The sequence below is a fragment of the Amphibalanus amphitrite genome, unplaced genomic scaffold, assembly GCF_019059575.1.
Source record: "Amphibalanus amphitrite isolate SeventyFive unplaced genomic scaffold, NRLGWU_Aamphi_draft 000275F_arrow, whole genome shotgun sequence".
Taxonomy (NCBI): domain Eukaryota; kingdom Metazoa; phylum Arthropoda; class Thecostraca; order Balanomorpha; family Balanidae; genus Amphibalanus; species Amphibalanus amphitrite.
In genome coordinates, this window is record NW_024881770.1 from 152,743 (window position 1) to 171,632 (window position 18,890).

At 44.3% G+C, this 18,890-nt stretch overlaps 1 protein-coding gene across 1 annotated transcript; it reads right to left on the reverse strand.

Moving 5' to 3' along the window:
• Positions 1-600: 600 nt before the first annotated feature.
• On the reverse strand, positions 601-13,839 carry LOC122387175 (histone deacetylase 8-like). The gene is made up of 10 exons (XM_043377098.1): positions 13,805-13,839; positions 5,194-5,292; positions 4,379-4,571; positions 3,674-3,815; positions 3,238-3,344; positions 2,752-2,841; positions 2,439-2,541; positions 1,924-2,191; positions 1,379-1,484; positions 601-1,138 (listed from the first exon to the last, which is right to left on the reverse strand). The coding sequence occupies exons 2-10, from the start codon at positions 5,284-5,286 to the stop codon at positions 1,101-1,103; spliced, it is 1,140 nt and encodes a 379-aa protein (XP_043233033.1). The 5' UTR covers positions 5,287-5,292; positions 13,805-13,839; the 3' UTR covers positions 601-1,100.
• Between the last annotated feature and the right edge of the window lie 5,051 nt (positions 13,840-18,890).

Genomic DNA, 18,890 nt, shown 5'->3' on the forward strand with positions numbered 1-18,890 from the left:
AAAAGTACTCCCGGTTACAATTACTCAAAGTACGGTATCTTGCCAATCGCTCAGCGCTTTTGCAAGCTCCAACCGTTCCAAATTCCAATGTTTTTAGTTCAGCGTTTGTTGATTCAGGAACATCTCGTGAGTCGTGGAGTCCCGTAACCTAGTTTTGTGCGTTCCGTTGCTTAGTTTGTCGGTTGACACTTGACAGTAATGACTTGATTGCAAGAGGTCAGGAAACTGAGAGTCCGGATCCGAGTCGCTTCGCTGCTCGATAGACGATAAGTATGAGACTTCTGAAGGTTGGGTGACGAATGGCGGGGACGGTGCAAAGCTGGTGAGCATCCGCAGGTAGTTCAGCGGGAAGGAGTGACAGTGGTGTCCGGCTTTGACGGGTATAAGTTTGACATCCGAATTCTATCGCTTACCAAAACCACCCGATCGAACGGGATATTTGGGCCTACGGTAAGCAGCAAGCTCTATTTAGCGTGGGACCCAACTAGAGCAAATCGGACGTGCAAAAATTCAAGCCATATCTATAAAAAGAGGTCAGGGATTCGATATCTGCTGTTCTACATCCTACGTCCTAAGGCTTACGGGCGCAGAATAAAACCATTAACTTAACATGTTTATTGCATGCACAGGTGATTTTTAACCAGTTTGAGAACAGGAATGCATGGCTTATCAAATCGCTACTTACGCTAGTATAAACGGACTAGAGTCGCCGTCGCGGTTCACTTGGAAGACTACGAAAGCAAAAATAACAACAAGCACATTACCAAACACCAATCACCAACACTTGAATGCAGCCTTGTTCATAACAATGAAAGGCACGATGACACTGAAAGGGCGGGGCAGCCCGTCGCTGCCTTCTCTTCATTCTCAAAATATTTCATTATCGGTCACAACTCACAGTAAATATGGATGAAATGGAACCTGGGGCGCCAGCGTCCCGAATTCCTCAACTTGCAGTAGTCGATCTTGATGTCATGATCTAGGTGACGATGCATAGATGACGATTCATATCACAGTCATGGAGCTAGCTAATCTACACTGTGCTCAGTTGGTCGGAGAGAACCAGTGAGCACCGGAAGACTGCACCGTTCCGGGCTTCGTCACTGGTGCAGGTATTCGTCCACGCACTTCATGTTCTCTGGAAATGAGAAGCAAAATGTGTTTGTACTTGTTTGTGCTGCAGTTTGAAAATGTCGCGACTCGCGATAGCTTCAACAACGCCGGAGATATATTGGATACAGATAACATAGAAGTCTATAAGCAATCATGTTAATTACAGCCAAAAACATTACACATGAGAAAGCGATGACATTCAAAGGCAGTAGGTACATACTACATACTGAGTCCTAAAATATTTACGATTTTCTCATTCACCCACCTTGCACTTGCTCGACGATCTCCTGAACATACGCCGGGGTGTTGTGGTCCTTCCTGAGGCCCGCACTGAGCTCCAGGTCAAAGCTGGGGCCGTAGCGCATGAAAAACTGAAAACGGTAAAAAAAAAACGTCAGAATAGTTGTAACCGAAGAGTAGGATTAGCTCAATCTTTTAGAGCATATGAAACAATCCAGATTTAATGAATGTGATTAATGGTCGATTTGATAAAACAAATCAGTCATCGGGAGGGAGCATCCAGAAATTTTGTTAGATGAGCTTCAACCAAACTATATTTATTTATACTGCTAAACAGTACTATAACCGACGGTCAAGCACAACATCATCATCAAGATGACCTGATGCCGCTTTTGTTGAAGGCACCTGCACTGTATTATGCATCGGAACTGCGTGCAGGCCTTAGCCCAGCAGTTGTGCACACATGCCGCAATCAATAATTGATCGCCCAGAACAACAAGTAAGCCAGGCAAACACCCCCCCCCCCCCCTCCTGCTGGATAACCATTAGTATACCCCTATGCCTGCTCACCGGATGGTCGGGTATGTCTGGCGTCAGCCGCCGGCCGAGCACCAGCGCGGTCAGCTGGGCCCAGCAGCGCGCCACGTTAGCCGCGCTGTACCCGCCGCCGCCCAGCAGCAGGGTGGGCCGTCCGGCGGCCAGCACGCGGCGCACGCAGCGCGCCAGACCGGCCGGCGTCAGGCTGAACGTGCCCAGAGGGTCTCCGGCCAGCCCGTCAGCGCCGCACTGACACACCACGGCGTCCGGACGGAACGCGGCCAGCACCGGCGAGATGGTGCTGAAGAGGGGGAGTCAGGGGGCGTGTTAGGTGTGTGGTGGGAGGCACTTACGGCCGGAGAGTAGCCGGAACAAGGCTCGAAACTCGAAAGCGTTCAGTGAACAACAGAAATTGGGTGCGGTTAGACACAAGTTCAAAGTGAGTAATACTGCGACATTGTTTCAACATCATAATGCGTAAAACATCACGTTTCAATTCACAAGCTAATATAATAGACGAATGTTGTTCCTTCTTCCCTGCAACGCACCTGTCAAACGCCTTAAAGAAAGTGTCGTCGTTGGCGCCCTCTTTCAGCGGAACATTGCAGCAAAAGTACCGTCCACGGCCGCAGCCCACGTCGTCGATGCTCCCTGGAATAAAATGGTTAATCCATAACGACGGCAAAACTGGACGAACACCCGTATTAAAAAATTTCCTTTCTCCATGTAGCCAACATAAGGGATTATCCGTTTTGTGCCAAAAAACTAACGAGTAAACGTGCAACAGAACGTTAAACAGACTGGTAAAAGCCTGCTACAGTGCTACATACACAAAGTACGAAGTGGCGCTGTTTCACATACCTGTTCCAGGGAAGTATCCATCTTCATAATGATGGATGGAGTAGGTGAACACCTTGGACGAGTACAGGAAAGCGTTTTCAACCCCGTCACCTGTGAAAGATACGATCGATACGTTCGTTAACTCATAAGGACATCGCATATTTGTGCTTGGTACAAACAAGTATAAATCCCAAACATCAGGCACCTATTTCCGTAACGGAAGATAGCCGATCAAACGGATGCCGAAACCGAATCGTCAAAAGAAGTAACCAATGTACGGAACACAAGTGCGTTTATCGTTCTGGGGACGTTTGGCATGCCCCTGGCCCATGATTCACACAGCCTTTCCATTTTACAAAAGATTGTCTAACACCAAGATGATGTAAATTATGATAAGCACGCACAGGCTGCAATGCTCAAATGTAAATATAGCTCCCCAATTCCAGATCTGCAACGTACCGTAACGTATGTTCAAATCAAAGTGCTGCGTCCCGGTATGCTACGCACCGTGGTGGATGTCGAGGTCGACGTAGAGCACGCGGTCGAAGGTGGAGCGCAGCTCTCCGATGGCCAGCACGGCGTCATTCACATAGCAGAACCCGCTGGCGCCGTCCCTGAAACAGCCGCAACCAAAATACATGGGACACGTCATTTATGTCATTAGTAGACAAGTGCTTCACATAAAATAATATATACGAACCCGAGTAGAAATCTTATTATAATTTGTAAAAAAAGCAGTGGCAGTCAGCGAATGAATGCGTGCCGACCTTCAACACCCCAAAAGGAATAACTTCCCTCGAACGAAAGTTATTTCACTCAACGCTCATGGACAGACACAGCCTCGTCGAAACCATACAAATCCAGTACAAGATAAAGTCACAAAACCAATATTCTGCAGAGCGGTAGTGTCAACAGCAGAACGTGCTGCGCTGTGCCGACTCACCTCTGCGCATGGTGCCAGCCGCCGCACCAGTTGATGGCCACGTCGAAGCGCCGCTCGCAAAGGGCGCGCGCAGCGCTCAGCGAGGCGCCGGCCACGGTCCGTGCCAGGTCCAGGATGCCGGACACCAGCGGACAGTCGAACCCTGCGGCAGGATGTTGGTTATCTTGGTGGCAGGCGGTCACCTAGTCACAGGGTGTATACTATGCAGGGACTGGATGTCTGCATGGATCAGCGGCGAAAAGGATAATGGAGAATGAAATAGTGAAGGAATAATGTACGAAAACGACGAGATTGAGAATGTTAAAATATATTCGTGACAGGAATCATTAAATTTCTTGTAAAGGTGGCGACTGATTGTGAACTATGATCTACATATACAGCGCTTCGCTGCCAGATGTATGGAATGGCTGTAAGCAGCTGTGCACACCCCGACTCCATATCGGTTGGATCTGTGTTCAGTGTCTAGTGTTTACCATGGAAGCGCATCAAGGATCACGTGAATATTTGTCCGAAGCAATTATCGACCTAATAAAGCAGCACGACCATCTACCTGAAGCGAACAAGCCTTTCTCCTTTCGTATAAAATATTACTGCTAAACAGGCGCAAGCGAAAATCGTCGAGTCGCCCGGACCCATAGCCGCCCATACAACCATTCGTACAGAATGTGGCAGATCAGACCCATCCCGGCTCTGCCCGCCACTCACCAAGCCCGTACTCGTCGAGCTGGTCGTCGCTGTGTTTCTCGAGGTCCTTGCTGCCATTGACCGATTCCAGGTAGTCAACGTAGTCGCCCGAGTGGAAGTTCTGCAGGTCGTCCACGTCCGCCAGTCGCGGCTCGATCACAGTCATCAGCTCAGTGAGCCGGTACGCGCACAGCAGCTGGTGCACCATGGACGCCTAAAGGAATCAGATGTGTGTCAGAAAGGTGTCTGTTTGCTTCATATCTAGCTCAGCAGCGCAGGGTATTTAACTCCCATACATAAGTGAGACTAAAGTGGTTTAAATGACTCTGACGCTCGCGAAAGGGCGCAATGTGAGACCCCAGATGTCAATGGTGTGGAATTCTCGATCTGGTTGGTGGCCGGTGGGTAATGCTTAAGCCATTTGATACTTATGAAAGTTTGCATAGAGTTTATATGAGGACATGAACTTCCCTCTTATGTTCACAACTACTTCCCAATTACACAGTAAAATTGGGGGATTGTGTAACAAACTATTTTAAATCTAAAAAAACTACCGATATTTTGTACTGCGTCATGTCAAAATGTTCTGGTTTTGCTAATATTATTCAAGAAGGCACTCAACTATATCTCCTGAAAAAAAATGATAGAAAAATAAAAAAGTTTCAGATAACTGGCATGCATCAAAAGATATGAAAAATGGGAGTGAAACATTACAAACATATTGGTCATACCCCTGAGAGTCTAAACAAAATCACAAGCAGGTAAAAAAAAGGGAAATAAGATGGGATAAAGCAACAAGCGATAAATTAGCAAACTGGTTATAATGAAGAGCTCACCCTTAGTTGCATGTTTTGAATCCTGTCAGCCTGACACAGCAGCTCCTTGCTGATGACATAGCCCACACAGAGCTTTGATACCTCACTTGTCATGATGAGCTGTAAAAGAAAAGATAATAAAATCGAATCAAAATATAAAATTCTTAATGAGTATAAAAAGAAAATAATAATAAGAGGATGTTAGGATTGCAAAAACAAACTTAAATATTTTGCATGTGAAATTTGGTTTGAACTACAAAATCCAACCGAATTGTGCTCAAGAAGACTGTGGAAGAGGAACCCTGTTTGATGATAAAGTCAAATTAAATGAGTAAGCTATAATTATTACCTGTTATCTGATCATAATGATTATTGTGAGAAAGTAAAAAGTAGGTATGACTTAACAAAAGGTAGGTACTAAAACAATATGAAGGGCCAAGGGCACCCATGACCCAAAACAATGTAATTAGTAAATGTTAACAGTTAAATGCATAGCTATTAGCTTCTATCGCCCACCCAACTACCCAGCTTGCCACTTGCCATCCAGTGCTAAGACATGCTTATACTGATCCATACTAAAAACATCCTTTCAGATTGTGTTATTAACAATGTGGCAATAAAAACTTAAATTTTCATTAGTTTAGCACCTTAAATCACTAGCTGATCCAGGGGGCTTTAGTCTACCAATTATATTATATGATGCCACTCTTCCACGCTAGACCCGCTTCTGGCAATGTCTTGAGCTGCCTCTGCGAACTTCTCCACACTGCAGCAACTTGAGGCTCTAGCAGCTTTATCCATGCCACAGCTTGAGCTGACACTTGACAGCATATGCCTGCCAACTTGTGTGACATCTGCCATATCAATTACCAATATCCTTATTTGCAGTGAGAACCCAATATTTAAAAATTGCTTCCCTCATACCTATAGAAAGAAAACTAAGCAATTTCTCTCAGTAAGTTCATTTTAATCTGAACAAAGACAAAAAGCAAACCATGAGATTTTGGAAATCAGAAAAAACTTTTTGAAGATTATCCCTACTGCATCTTGATTGATCTTACACCATGTTTCTCATACATATGGTGTTAATAAATAAGTTCTGAATTAAAGTAGATAGCAACCAATCAGAATAGTGTAGGTACAAGCATTGTTATTGTGCAAGTGTTTCTACATAACAGGTAGAGCAATTCATCTACAGGGTGATTTTTTTTACTTGTTAAAAAGTAATGAGGTTTAGTGGCGTTAAAATGCAAATATATATGGTGAAATTATATACCAGCATGACGAGCATTCTGGGACATTTTGATTTCATGCAGACACGCTGTGAAGGAACGTCCATCGTGTATTTTACTTGTGCTTGAAGCTACCCCCTCTCTCACCGACACGAATCAGCCCGCCTGAGCACGTGTTGAACAGTACCATGGACTCCCATGCTCATTAGGCGGACTGAAAAGGCTCCTATCACCCATTTTCAGCTCTGCCAGATATTTCCAATGTTTTCTTGTTATATCTGCCATACCTGGGTCCAAAAACTAGAAGTCTAGAAAAGGCAGGTCGAGGATTTTGCTACTGGCGGCCCTGGTGGTGTCTGATTCGCTGTTTTTTGTTTCTCCCTGAAGACTGATTCTTCAGAGGTTGCACATACGCCAGATGGACCGTTTGAAGGTCATTTATGACTACAAGCTTGTTCCTGCATTATTTAACGTCTTTCTGAGGTATCTCCTTGATGATCGTAATTTGTATGCTTCGAACTGCCTCGATGCTTCAAAATCATCGTTTTGTGTCGTTCCTTGCTCAACGGCGGTGGACCAGGCGTGCCCGATTGGTGGGACATTTTCAGGCTCCATTGGGGCCGAGGCCTTCGGTTAAAAGGGACAAATCATGACACCATACAAAATGTCCCAGATTTATCTATCACGTGCATTGCTTTTTTGCACAAGATTTTTCGATTTAGGGACCACCATTGACGTTTACTTTTTAACAGTTAAAAAAAAAATCACCCTGTAAATGCATCTTGGTAAAAAATAAATGCATCTGAAAGACTCAAACATGATGAAATGGAAACCTTCAGTTTCAGGCTTCAGTCCTGGGTGGCCGTTCGCGGGAGGTGGCTGCGGGGCATGCACTTGCAGCAGTAACTGTCCCTGAATTACCAGAAAAATAAACAATACAAGTTCTAAAATGTACAGCTTAATACAGAAACTAGACTTTTATCCTACAAAAACTTGAAATAATATCATCTTAAGCCTAAAGGTGCTACAATTTGTGTTGCGGTCTCAAAATATGTGCTCTATTTACCTCTCCCAGTCCCAAACGTCCAACCCAATCCCGGACCTAATCTTCTTAATACCGTAAATAGGATAGGTACCTATGGCAGCACTGGCCGGAGTCACCGGCAATAATATCAACAGCAATATGTTCATTATCGTCTAGCTCATCTTGACAAATGAGTTAAATGACGTGGATGAATATGAATGTTGCCTGAATGAATGAATAAGTGAATGTGGAATAGTTCTGAATTAGAATGTTAACAAATGCTGTGAATGTGCATTCACGGAATTTTGATTTGGTAGGATAAAGGATTCAGATTGGGTCCTTGGGCCCTTGATTGAGCCCCTGAATCTAATCCTCCTTCACCTTGGAGAGTTACGATGACAAGACAATGAAGCTTAGCAAGATTCCTGACGGAGAATCAGCACTGCTTGAACTTGTATTTTGTACGCCAGGGTTTCTTTCAGCTGAAACCAAGGGAACCCCAAACAGGTGAGTTGAACAGGTGAGTTGAAATGAATATAAAAAAAATGTACGATGAAAACTTTTGTTTTTAGGGCCTACTGGGACAATAACTAAAAATACTCGCCAACGCTCCCTAATCTATCACAAAATTTTCAAACAATCCGCCGCGAGCGCCGCGACAATCACGCGCGCTACTTTTGCCGAGAAACAAGTTAGCACAATTACGAGAACTTTGAAGACCATTTTAGTACTAATATGACGTCATAAATTTTGTTTTGATCCATAATCAAACCAATTATATTTGAATTATTCTCCATTATGCCTATGATCCTATCTACCTTCACTAAAGTCTAAATGGGCACCTAATGATCCATTTGGTTAGCTTTTAAAAAATGTAACTTTGATTCCGTAAAACAGCTTATAAATGTTCCCAAGGTCAATGTCATGACCTTGACCTTGACCTTGGAAGGTCTTGGATTAGGGTGAGACTAAATGCTTACTTCGAAATCTAAGCTGCGTTGCGGCATTGGCGGTTATGTGCGGCGTGTATGCCGCATGATTAGTAAGCGGCGACCACTAAATTAAAAACTCAATAGCTTTGACCTGTTTTCAATGGATAACACTGCATACCAAAAATGTCCATCGCTCTCGTCATAGGATATTTAGATTTAAATAACTAACTTATCTACATCATTGTTTTGAACCAAATTAATACTCAGCCGCGAACGTATAAGGTATAAGCCCTTGCCGTTTCGCTCCTGATCAAGCTAGAGCTTCGCGGAAAAAACGGGCGTGTTGCCCGTGACGAGAGAAAGCCGATGATACCCAATTTTAAGGTCCTAGGTCATCGGTTGACCTTCCAGGTCAGGTCAATGACCCAAAAGGCGGGAAAATTGGGACCTGTTAGAACGTCGTAGTGTGGCCGCTATGGGGTTTTTCGGGGTGCTGATCACGAATATCATGCTAGTTTTGATCACAGATGATGTCTTCATTCATTTAGGCCAGGTCGGGTTAGGTCAGGTCAGGTCAACCAGTAGAGGTCCTGCCAGGTATTTGTAGTAGGTGTCAACCGCCTCTGACAGCCTCGTAACATGTTACGAAGGCACCAAAACTACTTTGTAAACGTTCATGTGGTTGCTTAATTCGAATTCAGCTCGAAAAAACTGGCCTAGAAACATGTCAAACTCGAAAAAGTGAACCGAGGTCACCAAAGGTCAATGACCTGACCTGACCTTCAGGTGACCTTGACACCCACCCTAATGCATGGGGGCAACATCATATCACATGTTTGAACGCTTGAAACCACGAAAAGACTGCAAACGCGCTGCTAATGCGAGCCGACATACGCTGAATCGCGGTTCCGGCCAAACATGGTCTCGAAAAGTAGGTCACAGGTCAAAGGTCATTTGGGTCAGGGTCATGAAATTTTCAGAGTGGGTGTTAAATTGATCAATGCGAGGGTACTGAAAGTTTCGTCGCGATCAGCCGCTTTTTAAGCGAGTTATTCGCGAAAAACCTTAGGGGGGTTGCATCAACCCCCCCCCCCCCTGTGCGGGCGAGGTCATGTTTTGATAGCAAGACTGAAACATACTTTTTTGGGTAGCCAGGAAATCGCATGCCAGAGCCTATTCAAATTCTTTTATCGGCCTTTATATGCACCAGTCGCATACAGGTACGGGACTTAGCATACGATTTCCAAATCCAGACAATCGAAAGACTGTTTGGAGCCAACAAAGGAAGGAATGAGTGAGTTAAGTTGAAAGTATTAATTTGGTTCAAAATGATGATGTAGATAACCTAGTTATTTAAAGCTAAATATCTTATGACGAGAGCGGTTGACATTTTTGGTATGCAGTGTTATTCATTGAGAACTGGTCGGAGCGTTTGAGTCTTTAATTTAGTGGTCGCCGCCTTGGTCGCCGCTTACTAATCATGCGGCATACACGCCGCACATAACCGCCAATGCTGCAACGCAGCTTAGATTTCGAAGTAAGCATTTAGTCCCACCCTTGGATTATGTCATGTTGCACGTCAACTTGCGTCAACCATAGTCGATCTACATCGCTGAGACGCTGAGCCTGAGCTGGACACAACCACAACACATCAATGCCGTTGTTGGCAAAGTCGTTGTCGTTGCCGTTGTAGTCGAAAATTTGCAATTTACCTTACATGACATAATAAAGGTCAGGGGTGTGTAAGGTGGGCCATGGGTGTGATTTTCCGATTCAGTAGACATTCGATAGTTGCTTGGTGACTAGAGTTCCATCGTTGAGCTAGACCACTAAGTAAGATCACTAAACATTAAAAAATTACACGTTACAGAAAGGCCGGTGCTGCCAAGATTACTTTACAGTTTACTACTCGCCGCAGCTCAGTAGGTAGTGTGTTGGACTCAGTATGGTGAGAGCACGCGTTCCCGGTTACAACAGTCCGGGGTTCGAGGCGCGAGGGACGTTCGGTGTTTATGAATCTCCTGACGGGTATGGTTGCGGTTGGTGGCAGGTCGTAGCCAGCCGAAGTCAACGTGGTTGTGCGTCCTATGCCCACATACCTACGTATGTTAAAGGGACCCTCCCACCTTCAAAAAAGTTAATGAATTGGCATGAAAGTGATGTCGCTCGGTTCAGAAAGAGCAAAAACGAATATCTACCAAATTTCATCGAAAAATATTCACCAGTTTTCAAGATATTAGACTTTTACTTTTGTTTACTTTTTGGGATCTCCGCTGTTCCTAGCGACTTTATTTGAAAGTGCGGCATTTGTTGCGCGCAAAGCAGCATATACCACCGCGTGCTACAAAACGTTTTAGTCAAACATTTAACGGACGTTTGAAAGCCTGATGACGTCATCAGATTCCCGTAATGGTTAAGAGATAGGGACCACGCTGGTCCCACCCTGCAAGTAAAGGGAAGAAATTTCTTGAACACCATAAAGCTGCGGGGGTTGCGACCAGGATAAATGGTGGTTTCTGAGCCTGGCCGCAAACTTGGCTATCTCAACTCAAAACTAATGTTAAGGTGGGAGGGTCCCTTTAAGGCAGAACCGTTTCTAAATAGGAGGGACGACTGGGCAGTGGGCTATGCTATTAGCGGTCACAATTCCGCGCCCCGTAGGGGGGGGGGCGAAACAGCCCCCTCCCCTGTCCTTTTCCGTCGATATCTCCTAAACGGCTAGAGATATCGCCACCAAGCTTTCAGGACCCCTCCGGGCATCAATTTTACACATTGTGACCAAAACTTTTTTCCAGAGGCTATGATAGGTTGGCCACAAATGACGTCAGAATGACGTCATGTTCTGCTATTTTCGACCGAAAAAAGACCTTCGCGAGAAGAGCTGTCAGGCCTACATCTTTGAAGATACAGAAAATGATCACGACATAAAAGGTGTAGAATTGACCGGGCTACAAAACTGCTATCTCGGATTTTTTTTAAAATTACTTTTGAACCCCAAAAATCAAAAAAGTATTTTTTTATATATTAGCAAAAAATCCAAAAAAGTTTTTTTTAAGTTTGAAAAAACGGAATATATGTGAAAGTACCAAATTTCAGATCGATATCTCGTTTTTTGGCCAAGTTATAGCGAAAAAACTGTTAAAAAAGATGACGTCAAATTTTTCAAACTCAATTTTTGGAAATTCTAGACCACGTACGGTACGGCAAACAAAGACCACCATTAGACCCCCCATGACGAGCTGCATCGAATCGATAGCCATTTTATGAAAAATATCAACTTTAAAATTTGACCTAATTTGACCTGACCTTGACCTGACCTTCACCAAAAACGTGACCTAAGCTGGCCCCAAATGCTGCCTGACCCACATAATCGCATTTGTCATGTAAAATGGACCGTAAAACATGTATCACACGACACTTTCATATTGTGACCCCCAGTGACCTGACCTCTGTGACCTGACCTGGTATCAGTGACCTTGGATAGCAAAGTATGTGTTTGAAGAACAATGTACCATCGATGGTTTTCAATAACTTACCAATTTACTCGATTTTACAACACATTTCTTGAAATGCCTGTGAACGGTGAAAATCCGACCTTTGACCTGACCTGTGACGTCATCGGTTGACCTAGGTCAATGAAATTTGGTCAAAAGGTAGTTTCCCGGTGGGGCTATCGAACGCCGTTTTAATTTTGAAAATCGGCCAGTACATTTCCGAGATCTTAGGGGGGGGGGGAGGGTCCGCCGATAGCCCTACATTCGCATTCCTTGAGACCGGCTGAATATTATAGTCCGCACCAATGAGCTGAGTCTAACTTTTCTCACAGTCTCACAGCCCTCATTTACTCAAAATGAAACAGCAAAGTTGGGATTAGGTAATGGGTAGATAGATAATTGGCAGCGCATCACGATTCAAGAGGATATTATAACACCGTCAAAGTTTGTGTAACTATTCGTATGTCCTGGAGGCTGGATTGCCATTCGGGCTCATTAGTTCCAACTTCCAACGGGTCAACTCTGCCACCTTAGCCTTCCAGGCGGTGGGGGGGGGGCATTTTTTTGCCCCCCCCCCCCTTTAGTTTTTTCGATATATCTCGAGAACCGCTGCGCCGATCGTCACCAAACTTTCAGTACCCTCCCGGGAGCAGCTAGCGCACATGGTGACCAAAAATTTTTCCAAAGGCTATGATAGGTTGGCCGCTAATGACGTCAGAGTGACGTCATTTTTGCCGTTTTCGACCCAAAAAAGGTTTCGCGGGAAGAGCTGTCAGGCTTACAGCTTTAGAGATACAGAAAAATGTTTCAGACATAAAAGGTGTGGAATCAAAAGGGCTACAAAACTGCTATTTCGGTTTTTCGAATTTTTTGGATTTTGACCCAAAAAAATCAAAAAATAGATTTTTTAATATAATAGCCAAAAAATCAAAAAAGTTTTTTGAATTTCGAAAAAACCGGAATATATGTAATAGCCCCTACCGCCTACTATCTACATACCAAATTTGAGATCGATATCTCTTTTTTTGGCCAAGTTATAGCGAAAAAACTGTTCAAAATTGATGACGTCAAATTTTCAAACTTAATTTTTAGCAATTCTAGACCTCGTAGCGCAAAACAAAGACCACCATTAGACTCCCCGTGACGAGCTGCATCGAATCGATACTCATTTTACGCAAAAATATCAACTTTGAAATTTGACCTTTTTTGACCTGACCTTGACCTGACCTCCACCAGAAAGTGACCTAAACCGTATCTGATGGTCTTATAACCAACACCATTGAGTTGGAAATGAAAAACTGGCTATAAAACATGCATCGCATAACCCTAGTAAAGTTGGGCTCATGTGGTGACCCTTGGTGACCTTTGGTGACCTGACCTGTGACCTGACCTGGTATGACCAGTGACCTCTAATAGCAACATATGTACTAGACAACTGACGCCTTATCGCTGATTTTCGACAAAATGCGTTTTACTCGGTGTTATAGCGCTTTCCCTTGAAGCCCCGTGAACGGTGAAACATTTCATCTTTGACCTGACCTGTGACGTCATCGGTGACCCCGAGGTCAATGAAATTTGGTTTCCCTCGACAAATTTGACAGGGCTATCGAACGCCGTTTGAATTTTCCGGATCCGTCCAGTAGTTTCGGAGATACGGGGGGGGGGCAAAAAAGTGCCCCCCCCCCCCCACCGCGCGGAAGGTGGCTGGTAGGCCCACCGCCTGCCGGGTTAGTTTACCTTGTTTTCCTTCAAATAGTGCTACACAAACCCTGCCCCGCAGCTGGGTCTTGTTGAATGTTCAAACTTCAATTTGTCGAAAGTTTGGACACTGTTGGCTCGCAATAAGTGGGTGAAATCGAGTAGCTGTCGAGCTCAGAGCTCGAATAAAGCGCCCGGGCTCTGGAAAGCTGTCGCCACCAGTTGGCTCAGTGGGGCTCGACGTCGTCTCACCGGTGCAGACCACGTGCTCAGACGAACCTCGGGGGCTGGCGCTGTGAACGGCGCGTGCTGCGTGGAGCGGTCCTGCTCGCGCTACATGATGGGAATAAATAGATTTGAATGAATAATTGCATGAATGGATGTTTTTTTCATAATAGCACGGTGAGCCTATGCATTGATTTTTTTATTCTCGGTAAAAAAGTAACGATAGAATCCGTTAAGTTTTACCTCTTCGGGCAGACTCCAAGAGCAAAGTTGCCTTAATTTTAACTCTTCAGATTGCTTTCAATTCTGGACATTTAATTACGATACCTATATTGAAAAATTAACCTTATATATGGCATAAAATTATATATACCTATATGCATATATTATATGCATCAGCAATGTTAACCCGCGCACCGACGGGGGGGCGGATATCCGCCCCCCCTGAGGTTTTTCGCGAATAGCGGGAAAACCGCGGCGCGTAGCGCCGCGAAATTTTGTATGACTATTCCCTCATCAATTTTACACATGGTGTGCAAGTTTGAACCTCCTACCTTTCAAGGTCAGGTCACCAGGTCACTTTGAATGACCCAACCTCAAGTCACTTTTTTGCAACTTTGTCACCGTGCCAGAGCTACAGTAGATGTCGGAGGCCTTTGAAAGTCGCAGGATGTTATTAGGTCATTAGTAGCTACAATTTGTTTATCTCGGAATTTTGATATCGGTGACCTAAGGTCAGGTCAATTTCGCGACCTCCCCATTATAAGTCAATGGGGGAAAAATCAACTCCCTGTTTTTACCACTAAAACGGGTCGGAATGGCCCCATATACCATACATGACTTCATATACGATCAACCTTCACTACCTTGAGGTCTGTTTTGCTGTTGGGCAGCTGTGAGGTCATGTGACGTCATCAAAGGTCACCAAAGGTTTTTGGCCAATAACTCCGTAGGGGAGAGCGGGGAGAGTTGTATCATGTCCAAGTTGTATCAGGGCGAATTGTGCCAAACTTATCCAATGGATGGCGCTCGCGACACGACCAGCCGACGAGGTTTTCCGGGCGCCATCTTTCCCTGTTCTGTCTTGTGGCTGATTGGACGCGTCTCGAGGTGAGAGCCGATTTTATGTTTTTTTAATGTCATTCTAAAAAAATAAGTTGCAAGAAAATGTGTGTTCTGGGCATTTAGATGTGCACGAATTTGAAAGATCTCCGTAGCGGTGGTGAGGGTAGGTTCTAAGGCTGCGTGAGTGAAAACGGATTTCTCCAGCTGTCCGCTGTTTTTTGAGCACGAGGATGTTTTTTCCAAGATGGCGGCTAGGTACATGTTGTATCAGAGCCGGGTGGGGTATGTTGTAACATGTATGTATGTATGTAGGTATGGGTATGTTGCTTTTGATCGCGAAAGCTAAGCCCTGGCTCGCGTTTGTAGGTAGCTAGTCAATGCTCGTTCCATTTCGGCACAATGTGTTGGCTTCTTTGCTCTTAACGGGCAACTTTTGCGTCTAGTCTGTTGATGTTTCGTTCGGATTGCATTGACCTAAGTTTGGTCTAATAAAGTGAAGCCTTTGAGCATACCTATACATCGTATTAACCCCATTTAATGTTGTTGTTATGTTCAAAACCAGTAGCAAGCACACTCCCTGAAACGTGAAATAGTGATACAAATTACCCCACCATGTGATACAACTCACCCAAGCCATGGGGCAAGTTGTATCAAAAACATTGTTCTATTCGGGAGACCGTAGAAGAAAAACTGGTAGAGGTAGCGGAAAAGTTACTTTGCACAAAAAAGCAGAAGAATCAAGGAAGGGGATAGTATGGAAATAATGAGTTTATCACGGATAGTTACGAGGTTATGGGTCTCGGAGTAAAAACTGATACAACCCACCCCACTCTCCCCTACAGGAACAAGATACTGACGCGTGGATGGTCTCATTGTGTTCAGCTCGTCAAGACGCATCGAATGATATATATGATGACCTCGAGGTCACGTGACCTGAGGTCAACCTTTGACCTTGACCTTTCGAGGTCAACATATATATCATTCGATGCGGATTGACGAGAGGATCACGATGCTGCCCTTAATTTGTTCCTATCTTGACTAATTCGAAAGTTATTCGAGAAAAACTCTCTCCATATCCAGCGCCGCCATTTTGACTTTTTCGACCCCTGGGGCATTCCACGTCAAATCAAACACCGAAATCCGTCATCCCCTTCGATTTTTCTGAAAATTTGTAGGCAGACTGGGCATGGTTCAAAACTGAGTTACGTATAATATTTTCGAAATTTGATAACGTATCGCTGAGATATAGGTCATCGAATATAGCGAAAAATGCCACATATCAATTTTTTTAATGGCTATAACTCTGGTTCCTTTTCTGGTATCAAAATGATATTAGCAGGGTCTTATAGGCAATTGATAAGGCTTTGATTTTTAATTATAAAATTAAATTGAAGTGACCTTGAAATGCATTTGACCTTGAATTAAAACAGAAAAATCTAAATAGCAAAAAACACGTCACCTTCGATTTGGGTAATTTTTACATATTATGTCCGTCACAATGTTCCTAACCATCTGTGAAAAAATTGGAGTGGGCCATTCATAACTTTCGCGGCAAACGCCGTTTTCATGCATCAACATCACGCAACCGCGCGTGACCTTGAAAGACAGAGTCAAGACATGCTTGCTTGTGTACACTTTCTGAAATGAATGATTGCTGATTAGTGATATCCCAAACTCTGCGAGAATGGAAATGCATAGTCATCGTAGTCAAGCATTCACGTTCCATAGTAAAAGTGTCTCAGGCAAACGGTATTTTGCGGTGAATTTTGAGCCGTGTGGAAATGCATCATGAAGTAAATTCAACGAAAACATTATCACGCAACGATATCTTCACGTCTTTTGATCTTCACTATACGAAAGAACATACATTTTTTAGTATGTATGGGGAATTTCTAGCTAATCCAATAATAAATATGGCAGTTAGAGGCCTGCTAAGAGTAACATGTCGCCGGCTGAGGCGGGCTCGGCCGATGCGGGAAACGCAGCAATCACAATTTTGTGTTTACACGTTCATATTTCAATTGTTTACCAACCGATTTTCAAAACTCTTTCACCATAAGCTTGCCTGTACATTTCTTAGTCTTCTCACAAAATTTGACGCGAATCGAACGTAATCAGCGGTAGGGAGCGCGATGTAAAGACGGAACCGTTCCGTTCCGTCCCGGCACAGTCTACAATTCAGGCGGCACGTAGCGGTCGGCGCCGGCTGCCGAGTCGGCGCGTCGCCGCGGCGACAGGATGTTCACTTTACACCGCTATTACTAGAACAGTTGTGAACCGATTTTCTTATTGCTTGCACGATGAGATGTCCAATTCAATTCTTGACAGGTAGCCATAATTGATTTCGCATTAATCTTATGAGATATTGGCGAAAAACAGGAGGGGTGGGCGAAATTCGCTCTTCCCCCTCCACTGCGCGTGCTAACATACGTTTGCATATGTGCAATTTTCTTCAAAACTTATGAATGGCCCACTCTAATTTTTTCACAGGTTGTTAAGAATATGGTAGGCAATGAAATATATGAAAATGAGCCAAATCGAAGGTGACGTGTTTTTTGCTATTTCAATATTTGTGCTTAAGAACAGAGTTAAGCAAATTTTAAGGTCATATATTTAAGTAGGTGCAATTCTAAACAAATGCTTAAGAAATTACCTAAACAGTAAGGTTTATTTCATTCAAATCAAACAAGTACAACCAAAGTTATGGTCGTTCAAAAATATAAAGATGCAACATTTTGTAAAAATTTGATGCCCTATATTTAGAAGACCTGTGGTCAGAATGTGCGAAAAAAACATCAATGTAATGTCCGGGGCCACACAGGAACTCGCTCACAAATTTATAATGAAATCGCTGATGGTAAGGTGCAAAACAGCCGATTTTTGTTCGATTTGACGTGGAATGCCCCCCCTGTGACGTCATCTTTGACCTGACCTGAAAATGACCTTAGTAAAAATTGTAGATCTTGACCGTGCGTATCCGATGCCGTTTACCGCTTGTCCCTATCTTGCTTCGTTCTCGAGATCTCAGGGGGGGGGGCGGTCATCCGCCCCCCCCCCCCCGTCGGTACGAAGTTGGCGCAGACCCCCGTCGGTGCGCGGGTTAACCCGCGCCCGGCTGGGGGTCCTGGATTTCCACGCCCTGCTGGGGGGGGGGTGTTTGAACACCCCCCTTGTAACTCGGCTCCTGGGCCACGTAGCGATACGCGGAAGGCGGCGTTCGAAAGAGCGTCAAAAATAATGACGAAATCACTTCGGTCAATTTTTTGGTCAGGTCAAAGGTCAGGTCACCAGAGGTCATTGAAGGCAAAATTTCGCCGATTTCCAGGTCGAATGTCGAAAATTTCCAAGAAGCCAACGCATAACTCGGGAACCAATAGAGCTACAGCGCCGCGGAAAAGCGCATTCGATAGCCCTATTAACGCCCTTTCTGAGTGATTATCTCAGATTTGACCTAACGTCAACGGTTTTGCCTGCAGGGGGCAAAAACTGCAAAAATAGCCAATTTTTTTCGGAAACAGTTTTTCTGCAATAACTTTTGACCCAAGCCGCCTTGTACGAGCTTACTTTTACCGGCATCGTGTTCCTCTCGTCAAGACGCATCGAATGAACTATACCTTGACCTTTAAAGGTCAACTTGAAAATTTGACCTCAGGTCAAGGTCATGACCTGACCGGAAAGGGTCATGTTGCATATCAGTCGATCCGTATCGTCGAGCTGAACACATCTAAGGCGTTTTCATCGCTCTAGCATGCCTCTATCAAAAGTTATTTGCGAAAAACTGTTAGATACCATTCGTGACCTAAGATGACCTCAGGGCATAAACAAGGGTCACGGACACCATTTTCATGTTCTGTGTGTCTAAACCACTTGTAATTCGGTGTTTGGGAGTGTTTATAATGTCCTTCGTCCAAAAGAGGCGCATTTCAATTTTCTCCCATTGACTTATAATGGGGAGGTCGCAAAATTGACCTGACCTTAGGTCACCGATATCAAAATTCTGAGATATACATTTTGTACATGCTATTGCTCTTAGCACTCGCTGAAAGTT